At 37.7% G+C, this 24,977-nt stretch overlaps 1 protein-coding gene across 2 annotated transcripts in view; it reads left to right on the top strand.

Annotated features, from left to right (window-relative positions):
• LOC104419800 (serine/threonine-protein kinase TOR) overlaps nucleotides 1-24,977 on the top strand; it is a 33,792-nt gene that overhangs the window by 817 nt on the left and 7,998 nt on the right. For both annotated transcript variants that reach the window (XR_005546524.1, XM_010031575.3), the window contains exons 2-41: nucleotides 1,264-1,602; nucleotides 1,676-1,750; nucleotides 1,952-2,124; nucleotides 2,891-2,989; nucleotides 3,391-3,550; nucleotides 3,636-3,779; nucleotides 4,305-4,474; nucleotides 4,560-4,764; nucleotides 4,843-5,037; nucleotides 6,646-6,798; nucleotides 7,903-8,024; nucleotides 8,217-8,316; nucleotides 8,394-8,489; nucleotides 9,619-9,749; nucleotides 11,353-11,455; nucleotides 11,552-11,734; nucleotides 11,885-11,977; nucleotides 12,122-12,157; nucleotides 12,253-12,351; nucleotides 12,438-12,527; nucleotides 12,639-12,801; nucleotides 13,283-13,407; nucleotides 14,409-14,461; nucleotides 14,755-14,878; nucleotides 14,972-15,157; nucleotides 17,868-18,020; nucleotides 18,090-18,242; nucleotides 18,457-18,528; nucleotides 18,817-18,951; nucleotides 19,074-19,135; nucleotides 19,780-19,877; nucleotides 20,609-20,718; nucleotides 20,812-20,985; nucleotides 21,057-21,122; nucleotides 21,966-22,034; nucleotides 22,128-22,238; nucleotides 23,252-23,392; nucleotides 23,486-23,611; nucleotides 23,717-23,882; nucleotides 23,963-24,177. Coding sequence is in view for 1 of the 2 variants with exons in the window: in XM_010031575.3 (XP_010029877.1) it covers nucleotides 1,264-1,602; nucleotides 1,676-1,750; nucleotides 1,952-2,124; nucleotides 2,891-2,989; nucleotides 3,391-3,550; nucleotides 3,636-3,779; nucleotides 4,305-4,474; nucleotides 4,560-4,764; nucleotides 4,843-5,037; nucleotides 6,646-6,798; nucleotides 7,903-8,024; nucleotides 8,217-8,316; nucleotides 8,394-8,489; nucleotides 9,619-9,749; nucleotides 11,353-11,455; nucleotides 11,552-11,734; nucleotides 11,885-11,977; nucleotides 12,122-12,157; nucleotides 12,253-12,351; nucleotides 12,438-12,527; nucleotides 12,639-12,801; nucleotides 13,283-13,407; nucleotides 14,409-14,461; nucleotides 14,755-14,878; nucleotides 14,972-15,157; nucleotides 17,868-18,020; nucleotides 18,090-18,242; nucleotides 18,457-18,528; nucleotides 18,817-18,951; nucleotides 19,074-19,135; nucleotides 19,780-19,877; nucleotides 20,609-20,718; nucleotides 20,812-20,985; nucleotides 21,057-21,122; nucleotides 21,966-22,034; nucleotides 22,128-22,238; nucleotides 23,252-23,392; nucleotides 23,486-23,611; nucleotides 23,717-23,882; nucleotides 23,963-24,177 (5,268 nt within the window). In the remaining variant the exon portion in view is untranslated. The remainder of the gene's footprint in view (nucleotides 1-1,263; nucleotides 1,603-1,675; nucleotides 1,751-1,951; nucleotides 2,125-2,890; nucleotides 2,990-3,390; nucleotides 3,551-3,635; nucleotides 3,780-4,304; nucleotides 4,475-4,559; nucleotides 4,765-4,842; nucleotides 5,038-6,645; nucleotides 6,799-7,902; nucleotides 8,025-8,216; nucleotides 8,317-8,393; nucleotides 8,490-9,618; nucleotides 9,750-11,352; nucleotides 11,456-11,551; nucleotides 11,735-11,884; nucleotides 11,978-12,121; nucleotides 12,158-12,252; nucleotides 12,352-12,437; nucleotides 12,528-12,638; nucleotides 12,802-13,282; nucleotides 13,408-14,408; nucleotides 14,462-14,754; nucleotides 14,879-14,971; nucleotides 15,158-17,867; nucleotides 18,021-18,089; nucleotides 18,243-18,456; nucleotides 18,529-18,816; nucleotides 18,952-19,073; nucleotides 19,136-19,779; nucleotides 19,878-20,608; nucleotides 20,719-20,811; nucleotides 20,986-21,056; nucleotides 21,123-21,965; nucleotides 22,035-22,127; nucleotides 22,239-23,251; nucleotides 23,393-23,485; nucleotides 23,612-23,716; nucleotides 23,883-23,962; nucleotides 24,178-24,977) is intronic.

Raw genomic sequence — 24,977 nt, 5'->3', positions numbered from 1 at the left:
CTCTGAACACGGCAGGACACCGTTCTGTTTTATTTGTTACGACAACCGAAGGAAATAGGGCAGGATGTAGCTTTATATGTCTCGTCTCCTCTTTGGTGGGAAATGGGATGTATGGCCCGATCTCATTCATGTTTTTACGCTCATGATTGGACATGATGTTGTTAGTAAAGAGTGCACAGTAGTTGACAACTGACAAGTACTCTATCATATATAACGAAACGAGCTATGAAGGTGGTCTGATGTCATGTGGGTTTGGACGTGGTGGGGATGAGCCACGCCCCTGCTTCTTTATAAAACATACTCCTCATTAACTTGGTTGGGTTAGCAAAACTAGTTTGATAACAATTCTTGCTCTTGACCCAAAACTAAAATGATCAAATAGAACTTCAACTTGGGTTGACCAGAATACTATTTTGATTTCAACTTCATATTAGCAGTTTTATCCGAGGATGCCACCAAATCTTCCTTGATATGGAAATGATCTACCCTTGGAAAAGTGTTCTCTATGGATTGCTTTGAAGACTGAAACAAAAAATCGCTGCATATTATATGTTATGCGAGACGAATAGTAGAGTAATTGTTGTGAGACCGTGAGAAAATATCACTGACTAAAATTTACGTTGAATTGAAAATACGAGCAGATTACCAACGTAAGTAAGTCTAAGAAAAAGTGAAATAATCAATACCACTTGAACTTGCCCGATTTAAAATATAAGAGGTTGGAATCATTGAAAGATCATTTGAAGTTTTCCTCCAACAAAAAGATTATATATAGTTATTGCATTACTCTCTCCTTGAATGGAAGTGGTGCTGTTGGTGGTTGTGATGTTGAATGAGATGGATATGGCGGTGGAACAGTTGGCCGTGGTGATGTGGTGTTGGCAGAGGTGGTGGCCACGAGGTGGGATGTATAAAGGAGGTAGTGGCAATGATGTGGGTTGTGATGGTGGCGGCATTTCTTAAGCAAGGTAGGCATTCCATCATGAACATTTTTGAAGGTAAAGCACAAGCTCAAACAGCTGTTCGTCACCTCAAGGTTTGGGAAAGTATGACCTTATTCTATATCTTGTACCAATAGGGCTGCCATCAATTTAACGAGAGATTTGATATTTTGCAAGCTGATTGCTCCTCGTTATCCCAATCGATGGGGAATAATCTAGCAATATTCTTATGTATTTTGTCCATACTATGTTGCTCCTGTAATCACTTCCTATGCTATCACTCATCCTTTAACGCCTTTTGATTCCTTGAAAACCACTATAGGAGGGAGCATCATCAGCTTTAAGAAAGTATGTGGAAGAAGAGACTCGAGAGCTTAGTGGGGAAGCTTTTACCCGGTTTATGGATCAGTTGTATGATCGCATATCAGCTCTTCTAGATAGCAATGATCCCGATGAGAACTTGGGTGCTTTGAGAGTCATTGATGAGCTTATAGATGTTGGTCTCGGTGAGAATGCTTCCAAGGTTTCGAAATTCGCATTATACATGCGAGCGGTATTCGATGGAAAGCGTGATAAGAGAATTTTGGTCCTTGCTAGTGGTGTTCTGGGCCATCTAGCGAGGGCTGGTGGAGCAATGATTGCTGATGAGATGGAACGCCAGGTGCGTCGCTTTTCTATGTGTTAGTTGTATACCGTTTGGCATCGTATGTTACATGGACCTTTTATTCTTGTAGTTAAAAATTGCTCTGGATTGGCTTCGTGGAGACAGAGTGGAGCATCGTCTTCTTGCAGCTGTTCTGATCTTGAAGGTAAGTGCTTCTTTATCTATATTCATGCTAAGCAAGTTGTTTTTCAAGTGGAGGTTGCTCGGTTGCATTTGTCGAATTTCATTGTGGAAGAACTACTTGTTTGATGGATTATCTGCCCATCTTCTGGATTATATCAACTGCTTGGCTTGATATCTGACTGTTTTCAAATTTTAAGGATGTATACTCTCTGGTCTGGTGTAGGAAATGGCCGAGAATGCTTCAACTGTTTTCAATGTCCATGTTCCTGAATTTGTTGATGCTATCTGGGTTGCATTGAGGGATCCAGATGAGAAAATACGAGAACAGGCCGTGGAGGCATTACGTGCCTGCCTTCGTGTTATTGAGAAGAGAGAAACGCGTTGGCGTGTGCAATGGTCAGTTCATTCATATGATTTTCATTTTGTTCATGATACAGCAGGCAAGTGCATTCGTTGTCGTCATTATTTGTGGTACTTAAGTTATCATGGAGTTTTCAAGGAGTTTTATTTTTGAAATCAAGAGAGGATTGCTGTTGTCACAGCATAAGTGTGCAAATCTGCCCTCCTTGTTGGGTTTTCTTACTTTATGTTTAGGAAGTTAACTGTATCAGACATCTATGATATTACTGTTGCCAGTATATAATTCACATTAATATGAGGAATACATTTAATCTGTTTTATACTGCCAGGGTCAGTGGCCTCTTTTCTTTACTATCAAATTGCACCTCATTCTGAACATAATTAACTTTGTAAGGCTGATTAAAAGAAGATCTCTGAACTTTAACAGAATTTAGTCATCTTGCCTATCATCTGGCTACCTTTCAACGAGTTCCCTGTTCCAGCAGAGTAAACTCCTGATGATTTTGAATGTCCAGAGTTGAGACTTTAATGGGAAATTGACCCTGTCAAATCACTAATTCAGATGTAAAGAAGCCTGATGCTCCATCTTGGCTAATGAAACAATAATTCTAGCAATTCAATGGAGAGACTGATGTCTTGATGCCGTCTATATTTTAGTGATAGATCCGTATTAGAGGATCCTCGGTATCCTTAGCTTGAAAAATATCCAAGCTGCGTGCTCTTATATTTTTTATGCCAAATTTTTCTGTCCTCCACAGTGTTGAACTTTGATTTAACTTTCTGACTTTTTATTCTTTGACAGGTACTATCGTATGTTTGAGGCCACACAAGATGGCTTGGGCAGAAATGCTCCTGTTCATAGCATACATGGGTCATTGCTCGCTGTTGGGGAACTTTTGAGGTTTGTAATGATGGTCCTCTCTGCTGTAATTAGTTTTAATCTTTATGGCAGATTGATTTTATGGTTGAGTCAGTTAGTTTGAAGTTTCTTATCTTATAAATGTATCGTTTTCTTAGTAAACTTGAAAGCACTTCTGTTCCTTGTTAAAAAATTTAGAAATCCATGTCCATCCTGGGATCGTGATACATATCTGTTGTTCTTACAAACAGAACATAATTTCAGAGGAACAGTATTGCTCCCTATGGGTTATGCTAGTTTGTGAAAATAATGCAATCAACAGAGGAAGAAGTTTGTGGCCAAGTAGAGAAGCCCCAACTGTGGTTATAATGCATGGAAATGTCACTTGTGGTGTAAAAAGTCTTTTTCTTGCGGTAGAAGTTACTTTTTCCTTCCTAATGCAGGAATACGGGTGAATTCATGATGTCGAGGTATAGAGAAGTTGCTGAAATTGTTCTTAGATATTTAGAGCACAAGGATCGGCTTGTTCGACGCAGCATAACATCATTGTTACCTCGGATTGCACATTTCCTTCGTGATCGATTTGTTACACACTATTTAACGGTTTGCTAGCATCTCATCTTGTTTGTTTTCTCTATGCGGGCTCTTTGCTGCTCCTTATGTGGTTTCAAAATTACTTTTCCTACAGATATGCATGAAGCATATACTTGGAGTTCTACAGACACCAGCTGATCGAGCCACTGGGTTTATAGCCCTTGGCGAGATGGCAGGTGCTCTAGATGGGGAACTTATCGATTATTTGCCGACAATAATGCCTTACATACGTGATGCGGTATGTATTTCCTCTCACTTTCAATTGTTGCTTATAAAGTAAACTTTTTGGCTGCAGCAAATTTTTTTAAGTCAAGAGAGTTTGATCATGGTTATATTTTTGAGTATTCGGGCTATCAAGAACCACTTTCCAATTTTGGGTAGGTAGTTAGACTCAGTAGACTCTGTTTTTCTGTAATTTGATAAATGCTTTTCTTGTGTAAAGTTTCTTTGTTCTTTGCTTTCAAAAGAAAAGAAGAGACTTTGACTATGCAGGATAGATCTGCATAATGAAGAGATGCATGCTTCCTGTTGACCAACATGGAAGGATGAATACTGGTTAGAGGCTGAAAGCCAATATGTCCACAATCATGTACTGCCATGTTGGTGGAAGGATTGATATGTTAGCATAGTTATTCTTTCGCTAAAAAAGATATTTTAGCAAATAATCTATTTTTGTTGGTTCTGACCAACTTGTCCATAGTGAGGGAGTGCTCTATAAATGTTGGTGAAAATATGTTAATATCTGGCGTTTTCTGATTTGTAGATTGCTCCACGTAGAGGTAGGCCTTCACTTGAGGCTCTGGCATGCGTCGGAAACATTGCCAAAGCCATGGGGCTGAAGATGGAACCTCACGTTCGTGGACTGTTGGATGTTATGTTTTCAGCTGGTCTTTCTCCAACACTTGTAGAGGCTCTTGAGAAAATAACAATTAGGTACAAGATGGTGGTATATCTCTTGTCCTGGGTTAATGTGGTGATAAAATGTGAAGAATTTACTTTCCGTTTAAATTTATTTCAGTATCCCATCTATGCTACCGACAATACAAGTTCGGTTGCTCAGCTGCATTTCAAATGTTCTTTCCAAGTCACATCCTCCTCAGGCAAGGCCGGCTGTAGCCATGGTTCGAGGGAGCATGATGAATACTTCACAGCAACTCTCCGAGTTCAGTGGTTCAGCTCTTGTGCAAATTGCTCTGCAAACTCTTTCCCGTTTCAATTTTAAGGTGCTAAACGGTGACTGTTTCATTTGAAGCATCCATATTATATCTATCGTGGCTTGATGCTGACACTGTCATCATTAGGGTCACGAGCTTCTTGAATTTGTCAAAGAATCAGTTGTTGGGTACTTGGACGATGAAGATGGAGGAACACGAAAAGATGCAGCACTATGCTGTTGCAGACTGGTTGCAAGTTCTTTCTCTGATGGGACATCCACACAATTTGGTTCGACTAGATCAAATCGAACTGGAGGGAAGCGAAGGCGGCTGATTGAGGAGGTGATTTCTTGTAATTGTTGTGCATTCGATCTTCTTCTATCGGTTTGTGTGTAAATTACATGCATGTGGATTTTGTACATTATGGGTAAAAAGAAACTACGTTATAGCAATGTGAAACTATTCAGTGTTTTAAGTCTTCTTGACGTAGTCCGTTCAGTGTTCTTGTCCATTTTCTAAGGTGGTGTTGTATTATCATCAATCTCTTTTGCTGTTACTTTTTTCCTGACATGAAGATACATATTCAGATTGGCTATTCAAACTGAAACTGTGGTTTCCCCCAGAAACATGTCTCTTAAATGCTGAAGTACCATCCACACTGAAACATCCTTTTTGTAAATTTTGATCTGTAAGGTTAATATTTTGGGGTTCATTTGAAATTCTGAATTGGGCTATATGACCATTGTTGCTGCATTTGAACATCAGTACCATTTGGTTTGATAGGTTAGGAATAGAACAATATAAGATAGGATCAAATATCTCATATTGTATCTTCCGTTTGGTAAATGAATGGATATAAGGTTGGGTATGCACATATACTATCAAACTGGGTGTTTGGTGTGAATGGAATAGGACCAGATTAATAATAAGAAATCTAAAATACATTGTGAAATTGGGGAAAAAAACTCTAGGCTGAGAAGTAACCTCAATGGGGTGGTGGCCAACCCCTAAGTCCATGGACTGCTTCACTGTGATCAGTTGCTGATCTTGGATCAGTGTGTGGATACCGAGAGAAATAGAGATCTGGAGATGATCACTGCCGTGGTGGTGCACCTCAGAATGGTGACTGCAGGAGTATGGTTGCCTTTCACCATGGCCACAGACTGCTGCTGCTCTCCCTCACCTCTCTCTTCGAAGCCTAGTAGCCATGTTTTTTCTTAATTTATTATTATTTTTTTACTAGATAGGGGAAATACTGCCTGGTTATTCCTCCTCTAGGTGGGCTATTTTTTTTTTCCCCATGATGTATCCAGTTTACAACCCCGTTCGATGACAAAACCAAAAGCTTGGATAGGATGAAAAGTATCCTATTTGGTTCCCAAATGTAGCCTATGGGGTATAATAGCATGTTTGCATTGTGTTGGGACCAAGGGAAAGCATGTCTTTTGTGCACACACCATCATGCTTTTATATTGTGGTTTCCAGAAATTACCCTAGATATTTATAATATTATGTGATTAGTATTAATCTGGAGATCATACTTCTACCATTTTTTCCTCTGTAAAAAAAGAAAAAAGTTTACTGAGTGGCACTAGGGGAGTGTTAACCCCTTTACAGAAATCATTTACAAGTCAAGGTGTTCAACATATCTAACTTATGAACCTCTACCAATCTAGTTTGGTCATCAAACAAAGGTGATATAAAACAGCTGTGAATCCTTTATATGTGCAAAATCATCTTCCACACCCCTGAAAGCTCTCTTGTTTCTCTACCTCTATACTGACCAAAAAGCAGTAAGAAGAATCATTTGTGGTTTTCTGCTTGAATTTTCCTTTCCTTTTAACTTCGCGGCTCTCAGTTGGGACTCTACTATGAAAACTAAGTATTAAGATAGCTAAGAATGGAATCTGTGTTGCATTGACCCACTACAATGACTGATCCTTGTTACAGCTTGTTGAGAAACTCCTCATTGCTGCTGTTGCGGATGCTGATGTAACTGTAAGGCGGTCAATCTTCTATTCCTTGCATGTGAATAGAGGATTTGATGAGTATTTAGCACAGGCAGATAGTCTCAGTGCTGTTTTTGCTGCTTTAAATGATGAGGTACTCTCTCATTCCTTCATTTATTTCTTCTTCCTGAAGGATGTCATGAATTTGAAAAAAGTAATGTATAGCTGCATGCACACAAGCAGACATTTATAGTCATGCAAATACAGGTGCACATGTGTACATTTCTGCAAAGCTCAGATGTTTTTTATGGTAACATACTAGGTTAGCAATGTTGATCCTGGTTACTGCCCTTTCCTCAACCCTTACCAGGCATTGATTATTTATTCGAGGACCTGAAAAGATTTGGTAAAGGACCTATAGGGAAACTGGAACGATTTATTTGTTTGACATGGTCCCAATATTTAAGGGTTTACGGACAAAGAACAGAGATAATCCTCTAAGAGATCATAAATTTCTGTATAATGAACTGTTTGCTGTTTGTGATTTGCCCCTCTGAGCTGTTTGGGTGTCTTAGTTTTGAGAAACAAACGTCCTAGAATTTTGCACTTCTCCATAATCATTAGAAATTTTTTGTAATGGAGGATGAAAATTTGGAGAAGCCTTACATTCATCATGATGTTAATTAGTCTACACGTATCACCTAATTGAATTCAATAGTTTTGTCCTCTATGATCAAATAATCTTTCGCCTAAAGTTGACCCTTCTTTCTGTAAGATTGACCGGCTGATGTTCCGGAATGTTGTAGCATAGATTAGCTGGTAATAGTACAGTTACATTGTTTTTTTGCTAGTGGAAGTTGTACTTACATAGATTTAGTACAATTTGTGACCTTTAAGTGGTGAAGTTGTCTGAGTTTATTAAAAGTAAAATCAATACACCTTGATGCAGAATGGGAATGACAGAGTTGTCTTCCAGATATGGCTGTATTGTGACTTGTTTTGTTTTCTCTCTTTAGTTACTGGTGCCTGTTTGTATGTCTCAAATTAATGCTGCTGTCAGTTAATGAAACTACAGACTAAGGATGTAGATCATGTCACACTCCCAATCTTGTATAGCAAAATTCTGCATTTTCTTTTTGCAGATTCCTCTGTGTCATTACTCTTAGCTTATATTTTGTACCTAAGTCCTTTTTTGCGTTTTTTGTCCAATGTTGGGTGTTCATTACCTTTTACTGATGCATTGCACACTCTTTGGAAGGATTTTGATGTTCGGGAATATGCTATCTCAGTAGCTGGGAGGTTATCTGAGAAGAACCCTGCCTATGTCCTTCCAGCTCTTCGTCGCCATCTCATACAGTTGCTGACATATCTAGAGCAAAGGTCATGTGAAATGTTCTTTTAAGTTTGTCTTTAAATACTGGTGTGTGGTTTAACAAATACGTATAAATGTTAATCTGTTGTTTGTTTTGAACTACACTTTTCTTGACAAGTCTTCTTTCACTGATGCTCAAAATAGAAATTGGGTGCTTTTAAGGCAAGCTATTTGCTAAGATGCCCCTTCTCTGTCAGCAGTGCAGATAGCAAATGCAGGGAAGAAAGCGCGAAGTTACTTGGTTGCTTAATACGAAATTGCGAACGATTGATACTCCCATACGTGGCTCCAATTCACAAGGTTTCACTGATAATTTGATGATTGTAGCCATATTCAAAGTGTTTATTTCTGTATTTATTGAGTGAATTCCATTTCAGGCACTTGTTGCTAGGCTTGTGGACAGCTCCATGGGCAATGCTAATACAGGCATTGTAAGCGGAGTTCTTGTAACTGTGGGGGATCTTGCTAGAGTGGTGAGTTAAATATTACTTTTACTGTTCTGATAGTGTGTGGAAATTTTCATGTGCTCTTAAAAGGGTAACATAGAATTTTAAGTTGAGTATATCTATGAATCTCCACTTTCAATGTCAAAACTAATTTATCATCCCTAAATATAGAACTTTAAGTTTATATATATGATTCTTAAATTTCAACATAAAACAAATTCCTTGTGCATAGATGGAGATTGAATTGTCAATAATGATAAGGTTGTACTGATCTTAAATTGCTATCAATTAGGATTGAAATCCCTCAGAAGTCCTGGTGAACTTGATTCTGTGTGAAGTCTAGACCATTTGTTAGGTTTTTGATATAGGAATGTAAGACCGAGAATCATTTATGACCAACAATGATAGTTTTGGGCCCAGATGCAAGCTTGTCATTAGCTTGGTTCCATCCAGAGTTACTTCTTTACTCAGCCACTTCTTGGGGTTCCTTTTATTTCACAAGATCTGAACATGGAAATATAATGGTGTTGAGTGCATGGATTCTTTCTTTAGAGGCTGTTGAGGTTTCCTTTTTTGATTTAGTTAGCAGCAATGTCTTGTCCGCTTACTCTCCCTCTTTTAAAAGAATTTTTTTTCCCATGGTCAATGTTGATTTCATGAGGTTTGTTGTTTTCTCATGGATGGAAATATGGTGATACATTATAGAGGTATATTTCCTATTTTTCCAATATGATTATTTGCATATTTTACTGAGTCTGCTGATGTCCCTTTTTAACTATGTGGTTTGCAGATAATGTTCCATATAGAATGGCTCATAGGAGGATGAGACATTGAAAGACTTGGTTGTGTCCCCACAATTTTTGTCCGACAAACAATTGAATTTCTGGACTAGAATCCAATTAAGTAGGAAATCTCCATTGCTTGACCTTTAACAAGCTTTAGTGGTTGTGTATTTGCATCCCTATCGTTTGAAAACCTCAAGGATGTCTTATTTTATGAGCCCTGTGTTGTCCAAATTCTTTATGTTATGGTGCCATGAGTGAACTCTCTTGCTCTTTTATGCTTTTAGACTTTATTTGTAGTGTAGCACTGGCACCACTAGCAAATGTTCTATTTTCTTCAAGACATTAAAATCTTGGTCATGGTGTTTGTTTAGGGTGGTTTTGCAATGCGACAATATATCCCAGATCTAATGCCTTTAATTGTGGAAGCTCTATTGGATGGAGCTGCAGTCGCAAAAAGAGAAGTGGCAGTGTCCACTCTGGGTCAGGTTGTACAGAGCACTGGGTATGTTGTATTTTTCTTACGTTCTAAAATTTCTTTTAAGTATTTGCTTGAGGATCATTGCCAGTGTAACTTTGTTTTCTAGACAAGCTTTGTTGAGATCAAGACGTGTCCACTGCCATGTTAACCTATGAGTCACATATCATGATATCAAGAGTGCTTGTGTAAAGAAAAAGCTATGCTGGCAGTTTATGGCATAAAATTCTTTATGTCACCTCCCTTTAAAAAGACATGATGTATGCATTTTGATTCTGTTTTCTTTAGACACTCCAGGCTGTTGAAAACCTTATAACACATTTTAATGTTCATTATTTTCCCCTTTTTTTCCTGGTTTTAAATGCCACTCAAGCTGACTGGTCCAGTCAATGCTTACGTGGCAGTCCTTATTAGCATTTTTATTCTTATTTTCTTGAAAAGACCACCAAAAACCAAGGTCAGTAGTCTAGGGATCCGATTCAAAAGAATAATTTCAGGGATACAGCACCTCCTTGGTGCTGTATTGATTAAGTTCTCTTTGTTTACAAGGAAAATTGGTCAGTTTTTTGAATGTGAATCATCACAGGTTGTAAAATGGCTTATGGAGAAACCTATCTCCCAAATATAGCATTATCATCAGGAAATTGTGAAATAATGTGATATTATTTTGTATTATGACATATGCCAAATTAGTACACCATCCAAGGCTCTTGTTTGGTTTAGGAGAAATATGAGCCTAATCTTCATCTTAATATTTCCATTTAGCTCTGAATAAAGCAGAAATCTCAAAAGTATTGTTTTTTTTTTTCCTTGAGCAACACTTTTTGGTGAAATGGGAATACTTGTTCATATTTTCTTTAAATAAAATAGGGTGATGATGAAGGTAGTTTTATAATCCAGATCCTGTATAAGTGATATTGTTGGATTGCAAAATTTTCATTTTGTCGAACTCCAACAAAAAAAAAAAATTATGAAAGAGAAGGATGGTCAAGTCTTTCTTCAATGGTCAGCATGGTTATGGGAGAATCATAGTGTCTAAATGTTACACTTGATTGGAAGTTCTCCACAAGTTGTACCAAATTCAAGAATTGTGATTAAATCTTGGCGAATAGTATGCTTCACACTTGAAGTCAAAGTGTTTGGTATTTTTTGTTGATTTGAATCACATAGTTCTTATGAATTCTACATTTTGAACAATCCATGGGATTACACTAGAAAATGTATTCTAGAAATTGAAATAAATTATTGTCGTGCTTTCCCTGATTACTTAGATATATTTGTATTTATGCATTCACATAGCTGTAAAAAGGTTCTTCATGTCAATTTATCTAAAGATTATTCCATCCCATGGTAAATATGGCATTAAGTACTTTGCAATTTGCATTTGAATGTTGAGGATAACATAGTTGAGTAATCTATTATGATAAAATTTTGTGCCACTGTGGGGTCCTATGTTCACTTCCTTATGTCAACCTGGATCATGCTTCAATGGTGTATGTCTCTTCTCTTGTTCAATTCTTTTCATATGTGAATTTAATGGCTACTTTCAAAGAAAATGAGTTTGTGTTTTCTGAGATTAACTGTAATGCATGTAAAACCTTCAGAATGTTTTGATATTTGATCTTTGCAGGTATGTGATAACTCCTTACAATGAGTATCCTGCACTACTTGGCTTACTCTTGAAATTTCTGAATGGTGAGTTAGCATGGTCAACCAGGCGTGAAGTTCTTAAGGTAAATGAGTTAAAAATTCTTGTATATTTATGCCTACTTATAAACTGTGATGTTTAAGTAATAATGTGATTGAAATTTCTCCTGTGCTTATATCAGGTTCTTGGGATTATGGGTGCTTTGGATCCCCACATGCATAAACGAAATCAGCTCTTGTTGCCGGGTTCACTTGGAGAAGTTGCTCGTGCTGCTGTTGATCCAGGCCAGCACATTCAGACCATGGATGAAGTAGCCATTGATCTTTGGCCATCTTTTGCTACATCAGAGGATTATTATTCTACGGTAGGATATGGACCTCAGAAAAGTCACTCTGTTGTAGCAAGTATCAGATTCTTTATATGTGGGAATCATAGATTTCACTGATCTTTGTTAACAATGTAAAGTTCATGTATGTTTTCATGTGTGTTTATCTCTTTTTGTGAATGACTCCAGGTGGCGATAAATTCTCTGATGCGGATTCTTAGGGACCCTTCCCTCGCTAGTCACCACCATAAAGTGGTTGCCTCACTTATGTTCATTTTTAAGGTATGTGGTTTATTTAGAATTTTCGTTAATCTTCAATTGTTGTGCATGTATGATCTCTCTCTCTCTCTCTCTGAAACATTCCTTTTTCTTTTTTTGATCTGGCTCTCTCTGAAACTTAATCGACTCCTTTTCTTGCAAGATCAGTCGATGGGTCTTGGTTGTGTTCCATACTTGCCAAAGGTAAGTCATCAGAAAGCAGGAGGGGGGATGATGAGGGAAAGGTGAATTTGGCTATATTTTTCACAGTTATTGTTGAGTGTTGTTTTTAACTGCAGGTTTTACCTGATCTCTTTTACATAGTCCGTATATGTGATGACACACTGAGGGACTTCATAACATGGAAGCTTGGAACTCTTGTATCCATTGTCCGGCAGGTGTGTTTTATGTGAAAACTTCCATGGCATCATTGTATTGGGCTCCTATGAAGGTTTTTATGGGGAAGCTTATGTGGTTTATGCAGCACATTCGCAAATATCGGCCAGAATTGCTTTTGTTAATCTCTGAACTGTGGGCATCTCTGAGCTTGCCTCGTCCTCCACCTGGCTATCCAGTGAGCCCCTCTCTATATATATTATATTATATTATATTATATTATGTATAATATACATATATATGTATTTGGCAACATGTGTGGACTGATTTTCGGCGAAAATATTCTCAGGTTCTGCATCTGGTCGAACAGTTGTGCCTGGCTCTCAATGATGAATTCAGAACATATCTTCCTGATATACTTCCATGTTGTATTCAAGTCCTTAGTGATGCAGAACGGTGCAATGACTACACAAATGTTCTCGATATCCTTCATACCCTTGAAGTCTTCGGTGGTTCGTACTTTTATACTCTTCTGATGTTTAGTTTGGGTGAAATTAAGAGGATTAAATGAGAATCTTGCCGAATTAAAGCAGTTTGCAGTGTAATCTTTTGTCCCATTTTATCTGTTCTATTTTCTTGAATCCACTATAGAATTAGTCTATCTTGTATATTCATTTTGAGAGAAGGAAGGATGGATGGAGGAATATTGGAATGCTTGCATGATGAAGAGGGAGTGTTCTTGAAGAGATCAGTGGTTCTAGAACTAATGAGTTAGTACAGGAATTTGTATTAAATTGTATAGATAAGGTTTGAAAATTGGAGTCTTTTCTCATTGGAAACTTTGGGGTAGTAGGACTGTTTTTGCATTGAGTTATAAGTACTAGCAAGTACTCACTTAGTTGACTCTTTGAGTGAAGATCCTTCTGCTATTTTGATGTATTGAAGCATTATCACCCATAGAGGGACACACTCTTTACTCTTAAACAAATACAGGGACCTTGGATGAGCACATGCATCTCCTTCTTCCAGCACTCATTCGATTGTTTAAAGAAGATGCTCCAGTAGACAAACGACGTGCTGCCATTAAAACTTTAACCAGATTAATCCCTCGAGTTCAGGTAGGCAGTTTAATTTCTCATGAGTTAAGCTGGTAATACATGGGATCCTCCTATTGATAGCACAGCACATGTCAAGGATAGGACGATACTACTTTAAAATAAAGATGAGTGCCTCTCTTTTAAGGACTAAAATTGTGGAACTTACTTTTGATGGCAAATATCTGTTATGCATAGTGTTGGTTTTAATTTAGATGGGAATCAATCATGTGAAGAGGAAACTATCTTTGTTGGAGATATGTAAATTTCTCACTCAGGCATATTGACTGAAAATTGCATCCTCTGAGGTAGAGATCAGATAATAGGTTGCAGCTCCCTTGATTTGGATCCTCTTCACTTATTGTAAACATTTACATCCTTGAGAGTTGCTGCTGTTTGCCCCTGTATTAACGAATCTAGTGGATATGAACCTTCTACCTGAAAATATTGTAAGTGTCATGACATTTTCAGTCTTCAATTCTGGTCATATTTCTCAGAGGCAGACTTGATTAACTTAGAACTCTTCATTGGTCCAAAATAACATCGCAAATTGTTGAATGAGTAAAATTTATAGCATTGCTTCACACCAAAAAGGAGGGCATTCTTATCCTATCTCTCAATCTCTCTGTCTTAAGTTGTAATAGTGACATTGCTACTGTGTCAGGAAAGGTGGTTGTTCTGCATGTTTAATACTTCATTGTGGCAAATGAAAATCAAAATTCTTATGTTTCTTTTTGCTCATAGGCAAGTAGAATTTGTGGAAGTGTAGTTGAAGATAATTATCAGAGAATGGAAAAAGGGAGTATTTTTTTTGGGGAAGGATGGGATGATGCCACTTGTTATGTTTGTTGATTTTATGCATTTAAATCTATGAAACAGGTATAGATTATCAGTTTTTGGGAACACATATAACCTTTATCTTTCTTTCTATTCTCGCTAATAGCTAGTTCTTTGTTCTATTTTTCTCCATCTATTGTTTTGGGTGAATCTATTTTGACTCTGATATGCACTCTTTCTGTTATCAGGTTACTGGTCATATATCTTCACTAGTCCATCACTTGAAGCTGGTTTTGGATGGGTTAGTCCGTTCCTAAGTTTTGGAATTATATCTAAAAGAAGTAGAACAAAGTCTTCTTGCATGATGCCTGAATGTTGTATTTGTTTATGCAGCACATATTCTTTTAATTATATATTTCTATTGTATTCCCAGCTTTCGTTTTTCAATTCTTTTTGTTTGGGGTCAAGTTGAAAGTTAAATCTTTTCTGTTGACCGTCTTCTATTTTAAAAAGCAAACAGAAAATGAAGTATGCATATCTTTCTCTTTGTTGATTCTTTAAAACTTCTATCATCTGTTTATGTTCAACTTGCAGAAAACTTGATGAGCTCAGGAAGGATGCTGTCGATGCACTTTGTTGTCTTGCTTATGCCCTCGGGGAGGATTTCACCATCTTCATACCATCGATACACAAACTTCTTTTAAAACATCGATTAAGGGTCCTCTTTCTGACTAATGAATTCCTTACAGATTGCATCCTTCATGTTGCTTTTTTATTGATTTTTATATGACAGTGGCTAATCTATTTTCAGCATAAGGAATTTGAGGAGATTGAAGGTCGTGTCCATAGACGTGAACCGCTGATCTCAGGAAGCACGACTGCTCAAAAGCTAAGCCGACGGCTTGCTGTAGAAGTAATCAGTGACCCATTGAATGATGCGGAGAATGATTCTTATGAAGATGGGTCTGATGTGCAAAAAGAGAATAGAATTGGTCAGGTATACTCTACTCTCATTATTAGTGAAAAGGGGTTTTTGGGGCTTCACCTCATCAGTAAGAGGCAGGCCAAGTGAGTAGGGTTTCTTTGAGAGTAGTCTGGCGTCTTTCGTAAGACACATGGACTATTTAAGTATGAGGGACATTTAATTTTAGATGGAGTGCTAGATTGGAAAATGGAAATATAGAATTGGGTAAGGTGCTTCTTACCCACAAATAGTACGTCGTTACATGGTTACACTATGAAGTTGAGAAATCATTGGGAATTGTTCTTTCATATTTAAATGTTGGTAGTGGGCGAATCACGTGACACCCACTATAGAAGTTAATGAGTCATGGAATAGCAAAATATCACTTGAGTTTTTTTGAGAAATTTATGATTGGAAGTTTGAATCTTCCCCATCTATTTTCTTGATAAGTACTAATTAAAGAAAATTTCGCTAGAACATGGGGTTTCGTGAGAAGTTAAATGAGTAACAGAATAGCAAAATATTACTTGGGGTTTTGTGAGAAATTTATGATTTGAAGCTCGAATCTACCCCATCTATTTTCTTGATAAGTACTAATTAAACTAAATTTCTCTAGAATATAAGGTATTCATAAGAACCACAGATTAAAAGAAACCTAAAGACCCGTCCTTTTTATCTAATTGGGAGCTTTTTCCAATACTATATGTCTATATTGGAGCAGTCAAAATGGTTCACAGGCCCATATTTTAACTCATATTTATTGTAGTGGGTTGTAAATGGGTCACGTGGGTGGTAAAAAGAAAAGGCTAAAACAAATGAGTCTAAGTGGGTCTAAGGTAGACCCACTTTCAATCCACATAATAAATAGGTCTTAGGCTAAATGGATTACCTAACAAGTTTTAAGTTAATTACAAATAGGCCATTGTTATTTATTTATTTATTTATTTTTAATTTTCCATGTTTTATTTTTATTTTTTTCCCTGTTTTCCTTTTTGTTGGTAGCTGGCCATGGCAACGGCCAGCGAAGGTTGAGCTTGTTGATTCGGTCTCTGGTGAGCTCGAGGCTTGTAGACCTTTGGTGCTGGCGAGACTTGAGCTCATAGATTTGGCAAGGCCAAAGCCTTGCGGACCTCTGGAGAGGCTCCAGCCTCATCATGCTGATTTGGTGAGGTTGAAGCCTCATGTAGCGAGACTTGAGCTCGCTAGCCTTGAGCAAGCTTGAGCTTGCTGATTTGGCAAGGTCAAACCCTTGCCAACCTTTGGTGAGGTGTGCCTTGCTCGAGTCTAGCGAGGATCGAGCTTGTTTATAGCCAGTCGCCACTCGCTGCCGTGGCTAATGATCGGGCGAATAAGAAGGAAAAATAAAAGAAGAAAAAGAAAAGAAAATTAAAAATTAAAAAATTGATACTTATCAATTAAAATTTATTATTATTTATTTTTAAAATAAAATAGAATATCTGACCAAAATAAAATGTAGTAAAATAAAAGGCCATAGTCACCTTTGGTCTCTTTGATTCTTTTGTTTTTACATTTTTCATTTTATTTATTTACATCTTCATATTTTGTTATCTTACTTTTTTAATTTGAGATAAAATTTTATCAAACACATTGACATGAAGAGCTTATGGGTTCAATGTTGGTATTTATTTTCATAATTAGGGTTAAGAATGGATGTGTTTTACTTAAATGGGTCAAGTCGGGTCGAGTATGGGTCATTGAAATTGTATTGCATGAAAATGGGTCAATATGGGTCAGACCATTTTCGACCCAAACCTGACCTGCCATCCATTTGACACCCCTAGTCTATCTATAGTTGCAAACCAGCTCAGTACTTTGAATACGAAACAGCTAGGCTCTTAGCATGACTGTGCTGAGAGCTGTATTCCTTCATGCATTAAAAAGTATCCTTACATAGTATTTTTTCTTTCTCATGCATGGACTCATGCCTCTATACCTTTCATTTAATTTTGCTAGCCATACTTGTGGAACTCATTTTTGGCTGAAACTTTTGAATTGCAAATTGAATTACTGATTTTTTTTTTCAATGCCAGATAAATAATGATTCCTGAAAGGTTATGTTTTAGATACTGAATTGTAGTTTCTTCCTGTCTCTCTGTTCAAGTTCTGACTCAAAGTGGGTCATTATCTGTCGGAGTGGTAGTCTTGTATTCGGTCTTTTAGGTCCTGACATCGCCTTGATGTGATGTTAGTATGCATTCTCCGTTTACTCCTTTTAAGCTACTCTAGATGGTAGTAATAATTATTATTTGGTTTTGGTCATTTCTGCCAAATGTAAGATTTGGTATTTAAAGAAACTTAGAAGCAGTTTAACTTTTTATCTACTGCTGGTGTTTGGTCCTTGTTTGGTTTTGATCATTTCTGCCAAATATAAGATTTGGTATTTAAAGAAACTTTAGAAGCAGTTTAACTTTTTATCTACTGTCAGTGTTTGGTCCTTATTGTTTTGTTGTTTTTATCTATCGCTATGGTTTACTCGTCTAGGCTTGCTAATTTTTGGTACTTAGATTTTGATAGAAGAGCATCCATCTTTTATCAATTTTGGCCTTTTGGTCGTTCTCATTTTTGCATTCCACTTTTGCCTTTTGCTTATTGTAGATTTTGTTTGTGTGGTTCTGGAGCATTCATAACTTGAATCCACCTTCACATAATGCTTACATTTTCTGTCATTTTACTATGACATGATAATAGTTTTTATATAACAACTTAAAAATCTTTATTAAAGGTCAATGTTGGTCGTCTACTTGCTGCTGGGGAGGCTTCTCAACGCAGCACTAGAGAAGATTGGGCTGAATGGATGCGGCACTTTAGCATTGAGCTCTTGAAACAATCTCCATCTCCAGCTCTGCGAACATGTGCAAGGTTGGCACAGTTGCAGGTGGGGTTAACATTTCTCATCTCACACTTTTCTGGTTTTGGCTTGAAGATCTAACCAAATGATCTTCAGCCCTTTGTTGGAAGGGAGTTATTTGCAGCTGGCTTTGTGAGCTGTTGGACACAGCTGAGTGAATCTAGTCAGAAACACTTGGTTCGGAATTTAGAGATGGCATTTTCTGCTCCAAATATCCCTCCTGAAATTCTTGCAACACTTCTTAACTTGGTATGTCTTTAATATATGAGCTGCGTGCTTGAGTCAATCTGACTTTGAATATGGATTATGCTTTGATTTGTATTCTTTCAGAAAAATTATCTATCATTTTCCTTTCAGCAATGTTTATGCATTATTGATAATGAAAGCTGATGTTGGAATTCCTTCTTTATTCTTTTTTGGTGCATTTCAATGCAATTTGAAATGTTTGAGGCAATAACTGCAGGCTGAGTTCATGGAACATGATGAGAAACACCTTCCTATTGACATCCGACTCCTTGGTGCTCTTGCAGAGAAGGTGTTGTTGATGCATTCCTGTCAAGAAAGTTTTCTTCATTTTAACTTAAGCAATATCTGAGACCATGTTTAGAGTGTATTTTGGACTTTGTATATAGTTAATAATTAGCCATGGGCCCATATATCATTTGAAGAGAACTGAAACTTTTTAAATATTGCAGGTAGGCAGATTCGGAAATCCTAATTTCTATCTTCTGATTGCTTCTGACACATTGCCGTTGGTGCTGCAGCATCAATTCTGGTTTTACTCCATTGAATCACTCTTTTTTTGGTTGATGTAACGTTGCAGTTTCGTGCTTTTGCAAAGGCACTGCATTACAAAGAAATGGAGTTTGAAGGTGCACGCTCCAAGAAGATGGATGCTAACCCTGTTGCTGTAGTTGAAGCTCTAATACATATAAATAATCAGCTACACCAACATGAGGTCTGCTTTCATTATCTACGCTTATTGACAATCTACATATTGCTTCTTGAAATTGATTATGTCTGCTCTCTGATTTTCATCGCATGATCATTGTATTAATGATAAATGATTCCTACTATTAGGCGGCAGTTGGAATGCTAACCTATGCCCAGCAAAATCTTGATGTGCAACTGAAGGAGTCATGGTAATGTTGATTTTGACTATTCTATTGGATTTGGCATTTTATTTTGTTTGTGCACATGTCTAGTTTCTAATCATGGTTTTAGCTTTTCACTGTAGCCATGGCTTTTGGTGTGTGGCATGTAACATCTATTTTAGATTTAAAAATTACTTTATTTAAATAATTATGATGTTGAACATCTCGAATATTAAAAATATAAAATAAATATTTCATTTCTAGCCGTTTAAATTTTCTTAAATATGCTTTCTAACTAAACTGCTTAAGTGAAAAGCTAGAAAGTAGGTCCCAACTTCTGGCTTCTATGCCAAAATCCCTGTTGTTTGATAAATTGTTGTACTAGCATGGTAAGCCCAAATCATCAAATAATGCTGTGCCCAATTATCACTCGTAGTGTGCCTTCCATGCACAACAACTTCTGCAACTTCCTTCAATTTCTTTGTGATTTTGAAGTTTGGACATTGATCCACTACACAGTTGGATGGCTAGCTGTAATTGCTAGTTGTACACCACATAGATTGATGACATGTTGTGTAATGCCAACTCAATTCCTTTTGCGTATGATGTATGTACTTTCTTGGTCAATATGACAAAAAGTGGATCTTACCCAACCCATTGACATGAATGCTTATATAGGCCTGTCTTTTCAGGTATGAGAAATTGCAGCGATGGGATGATGCTCTGAAGGCGTATACTCTCAAGGCATCTCAGGCATCTAGTCCACATCTGGTTTTAGATGCTACATTAGGTTAGTGATTGTGTGTGTGCATTTAGTTGTTGTGTAGCAAGTCTAACTTATTATACCTTTAATCTTTGGAAGAATTGGTTCGTGATGAAATAGATTGGTTTTTGTGTTGTTGAGATTTTCCCATAGTCCATCTTGCCATATGTCTTCCTGGAAATGAACCGTCTCCCCACTATAAGGTCATGCTTTCGGGCCGAACTTCAAGAGCTTCTACGAGACGTGTATATGTACACCAGTCTTTGGATGGTGTATATTGTGTTTCATTACTACTTTGAGATCAGAATGATTGGACCTGCATGAGTGTGGTTACGAAACTGATATGGCAGGAAAGGTTTACACTGATGAAGTTTAGGAACAAAAGTGGATAGCACCTTGCAAATGTTATACTCATAAGAGATGTGGAAATGCTCAGTGCTTAGTAGAGTTGATTTGTAACTTTAACGATTTATCATATTGGTTGCTTTCCTTTTCCAGTCTTGCCTGGAGTTTACCCTTTTGCGTGTAGTCTCTAGTTAGTGCAACAATTATAATGTGGCAGTGACCTTTCCCTGAGTAGAATGATACTTTGTTGATTGACAATTTGATCGAATTGAATGTGCCCTATCTGTTCGCCATTCAGCAGGTGCTTGATCTGGGTTTTCTTGTTGCTAGATGTGTATAGAAATCTAAAACGCGTATGTGTCAGAACTTTTCTGCCCCTCGTTCCTAGCTCTTTCCACATGTGTGTATTTCAGGCCGGATGCGATGTCTTGCGGCTTTAGCTAGATGGGAAGAACTCAACAATATATGTAAGGAATATTGGACTCCAGCTGAGCCAGCTGCCCGTCTAGAAATGGCACCGATGGTTAGGATGTTTATCATATCAATGCTCCTCTTTATATCACTGCTTCTCTTCTTTCTTGTTATGTATTTTTAATTTTTTTCGTGTTACTCATAGGCTGCTAGTGCTGCTTGGAACATGGGAGAGTGGGATCAGATGGCGGAGTATGTCTCTAAACTGGATGATGGTGATGAAACTAAGTTTCGAGGTTTAGGGAACTCTGCTGGTGGTGGTGATGGCAGTAGCAATGGCACATTCTTTAGGGCTGTTTTACTTGTGCGCAGAGGGAAGGTAGTTTGCTGTGCTCTTCTGTCTCAATTGTTTAGATATATTCAGCATTGACCTTCCCTTGTACCTTGCAGTATGATGAGGCGCGTGAATATGTTGAGAGGGCCAGAAAGTGCTTGGCAACTGAGCTTGCTGCTTTGGTAAGTTTACTCTATCTTAAGAGCTTAATCCTTTTTAGTGAAATTTCTGCTGTCGAAGTTTGTACAAACAATTCCTGCTGCACTTCTTTCTCGTGCATATTTTCCATCATGCTGGTCACCCCTTTTTCTCTTGTATACTCCACTTAACAAAAGTAAAACTAATCTCTGTGATTTTTATTGATATTAAGACTATGCTGGAAATCAAATGAGTAACTAACATTTCACTAATAGGCATTAAGGTTTCCTACATATCTAAAAGAATACATCCAATAAATTTACAAAAATAACAAAAGACAGCACGGTGTATGATATTTGTTAGCACCACAACAGCGGTTTGTAATGGTTGCAGGGCCCACCATTCCTGTTACGTAACGGCCTTTACAGACTGATCTGTAATTCCTTGGTTGTAACTGCTCACTCTAGCATTTGGATCTGCACTTTGCAATTTAAAATGTTTTTTTTATGGCATTGGATAGGCCTGGTGAGAACCAGTTTGTCAGGACTCATGGCACTTGTATTAGATGATAAATGAAACATCGAGTATGTGAGTAAAATTTGTTGACGGAATCTTTCTTGGCCTCCTTTGTCACCTTGGGTGATCATGAGTCTAAATCTCTCCTTATGCGAGGAAGTGGTATCTTTCGTGACTGGTATGTAGGAAGAGAGGTTTTGAACACATTGGTGATAAAAATTATATCTTGCTTCTTGCTAATGATCTGTAGTCACTTTGTTAGCTTTGGTAAAATCTTCCTCGATCTAGACCGTAGGAGCTTTTTCTGGTTGTATGTCCATATAAAGTGGTTTCAGTTTGAAACAAATTTTTATTTGTTGATACCTGCTTAGGTCTTGGAGAGCTATGATCGTGCTTACATCAACATGGTCCGTGTTCAGCAGCTTCTGGAACTGGAAGAGGTTTAACCTCATTTCATCATCTACTACGGTTGGGGTTTGTATATGTGATCAAGGAAGTTACTTCTTTTCTTACATGTTCAATAATCTCGACAGGTCATTGATTACTCTACTCTTCCTTCGGGAAACCCTGTCGCTGAAGGACGGCGAGCCCTTATTCGGAATATGTGGACTGAGCGCATTAAAGGAGTGAAAAGAAATGTTGAGGTAGGCTATGGGATAGCTCGCTAGGTTTGTGATTCTATCATTTTCCACTCATGCATCTATAACCATTTAAACAATCCTCTTGCCTTAGTGGGGGTAAGACAAAAGGGTTGCGGTACTAAGAAGAGTCAAAAGTGAACTGATTAAATTTTCCCATATTTTCACATATTAACATCTGATAGGATCAACCTTACCAGAAAAAAAAAAAAAAAAAAAATCATCTGATAGGATCATTAGAGTCTCTTCACTTTTGTCGCTCTTGGTCATGGTTTGAGGTTTGGAGCCTTCCTGGCCCTGCGCAGTCCTCTCCTGCCTCTTGCTAGGTCTCCTTTGCCTGTTGTTTAGGCTGTTCTTTGCTTGTTTGTTCCATTCTTTGCGGACTTCTTTTGCATTCGTCTCCCTTCCACTCACTCTGACTTGTTGTCTTGTTGAGTGCAAGTTTTGTGGCGCCGGATCTTTTGTAATTGTTGGTTAAAGCTCAATACAATATTACCCTTTTACCAAAAAAAAAAAAAAAAAAAAACGTGTGATAGGATCAGATGTTCTTGCCGTCTGGTGCTCTCTTCTTTTTGTGTTCTTGTTGTAGCCGCTTGGCTTTTTCTCTCGGCTTCTTTCCACTCATAATGAGTTTGTTCATCTTGAGTGCAAGTTTTTGAAGCTGTTGTTGGTACAGTTTGGCCTTTACCCATTATATTGCTTACTTTTACCCCCCAAAAAAAAAAAAAAAAAAAAAAAAAAAAAAAAAAATCTGATAGAATCATTTTGAAATTGATGGACTTTAGGCTCTAACTTGACTTTTTAATGTAACATTTGATCTTATCATCCATCTCTCTGGGATTGACTTGTTTGGATTTATTTGCATTTACCTCGCAAATTATAGCAAAATTTATATTCTTTTCGCTGGAAGTTAAATGGCTATCTGTTTATTTTAGAGTTTAACATTTATTTTGAACTATTTTACTTCTGTTCTGGTGTAGTTTTTCATCTCTCACTTCTTCCTGACGCTTAATTGACAGGTGTGGCAAGGCCTGTTGGCCGTTAGAGCACTTGTTCTACCTCCGACTGAAGATATTGAAACTTGGCTCAAATTTTCTTCTCTTTGTAGAAAAAGTGGACGAATTGGTCAGGCTAGATCTACCTTGATTAAGCTCTTGCAGGTGAGTGGGGTATCTTTACAGCAGTGAAAGAAAAGAAGCATGCAGATATTAAGTTGTTTATCATGATCTGACATGCTTGGTATAAACAAGCAGTTTGACCCTGAAACATCTGAAAATGTGGGATACCGTGGTCCTCCGCAAGTAATGCTGGCATACTTGAAGTACCAGTGGTCTCTTGGCGAGGATATTAAGCGAAAAGATGCATTTCTTAGGCTTCAGGTCCAACGACTTTTATTGAAGGAATCATGTGCAATTTTGTCACATGAGTGCCCTTTCTGATTTTGTTGCTGTGTTTTTGACGGGGGCAAAAATATTGTTTTACAGAATTTGGCTGTAGAGCTTTCAAGTGCACCAATTGTTCAGACAACTTCTACAATAGGTCTAACAACCAGTAAAAGTCCCAGTGCTCGACTGCTTGCACGTGTATATCTCACACTTGGTTCCTGGCAGTGGGTGCTTTATCCTGGTTTAGATGAAGATACTGTAGAAGGTAGTCCTTATTTGTTAGTCCATACTGCCAAGATCTCTTGGGTTATTATGTAATAATGTAATAAGCTCCTTCGCTTGCAGAAATTCTCACTGCATTTGGAAGAGCCACTGAATGTGAACCAAACTGGGCAAAAGCATGGCATAAATGGGCATTGTTCAATACTGCTGTGATGTCGCATTATACCATAAGAGGTTATTCTGAGGTTGCTGCCCAATTTGTCGTACAAGCAGTAACTGGATATTTTCATTCGATTGCCTGTGGGGCTAATGCAAAAGGTGGCGATGATAGTTTGAAGGTAACAAAGTCAATTTCACTTATAAAGTATTCTACAGATGCTGTCTTCAGCAGTCGTTATGTCCTGATGTGATGTGAGATGGCTTTACTTCTATTCAAGATAGACATCTGATGCAATTTTTCCCTGTAGGGCACTGTGAAGTTGTAATTCTGGATTTATGCTGTTCCTTGATATTGTGCACTGAAGTCATTATTTTGGATGTTGGTGACATTTGTGGTCAGGATCAAGATGAATATTCCACTCTCCTTTTAACTATGACTCGAGTGCTTATCATTGAGAGACAGAGAGAGGATCCCCCACCCCTCTCCCGTGCCCCGGGGAAGAAGATAGAGAGGTGTTCTTGATGATTAAAACGAACCTATTAGAAAATTGAAGTTGGACACTTCCATGTGCTCTATGTAGCGGTACGGTGAGGGGGGAGGGGATAGCCACACTATTGTGCAGCAGTAGTAATGAAACCTCACTTTTCACCCCCATGTGTATAACTGAAAAAATCTCCCTACAGTATGGATGAGTATTAAATGCTGACGAGAAGTGTAAATTGGTAGACTTTCTCCCTGAAACTTTGCTTATAATTTTTAAAGTGGTTGCCCAGTCATATCATTTACTCCCTGTATATATTTGTTGGTTGCATTCATCCTGTTGAAAGCACCTATAAGATGTCCAAACACACGCTGCCTTTCGGCAGAATACCTTGCATTCTTTCGTGAGCATGTGTGCACAGTTGAATAAATAAATATACAGAAGGATTATCTCTACTATTGATTTGTTAGTTTAAGTGAGTCCTGTAATGTGGGGGT

The sequence above is a fragment of the Eucalyptus grandis genome, chromosome 9 (genome assembly GCF_016545825.1).
Source record: "Eucalyptus grandis isolate ANBG69807.140 chromosome 9, ASM1654582v1, whole genome shotgun sequence".
Classification (NCBI taxonomy): Eukaryota; Viridiplantae; Streptophyta; class Magnoliopsida; order Myrtales; family Myrtaceae; genus Eucalyptus; species Eucalyptus grandis.
The sequence above is the reverse complement of the archived record's forward strand: the minus strand, read 5'-3'. Positions and strand labels throughout refer to the sequence as shown.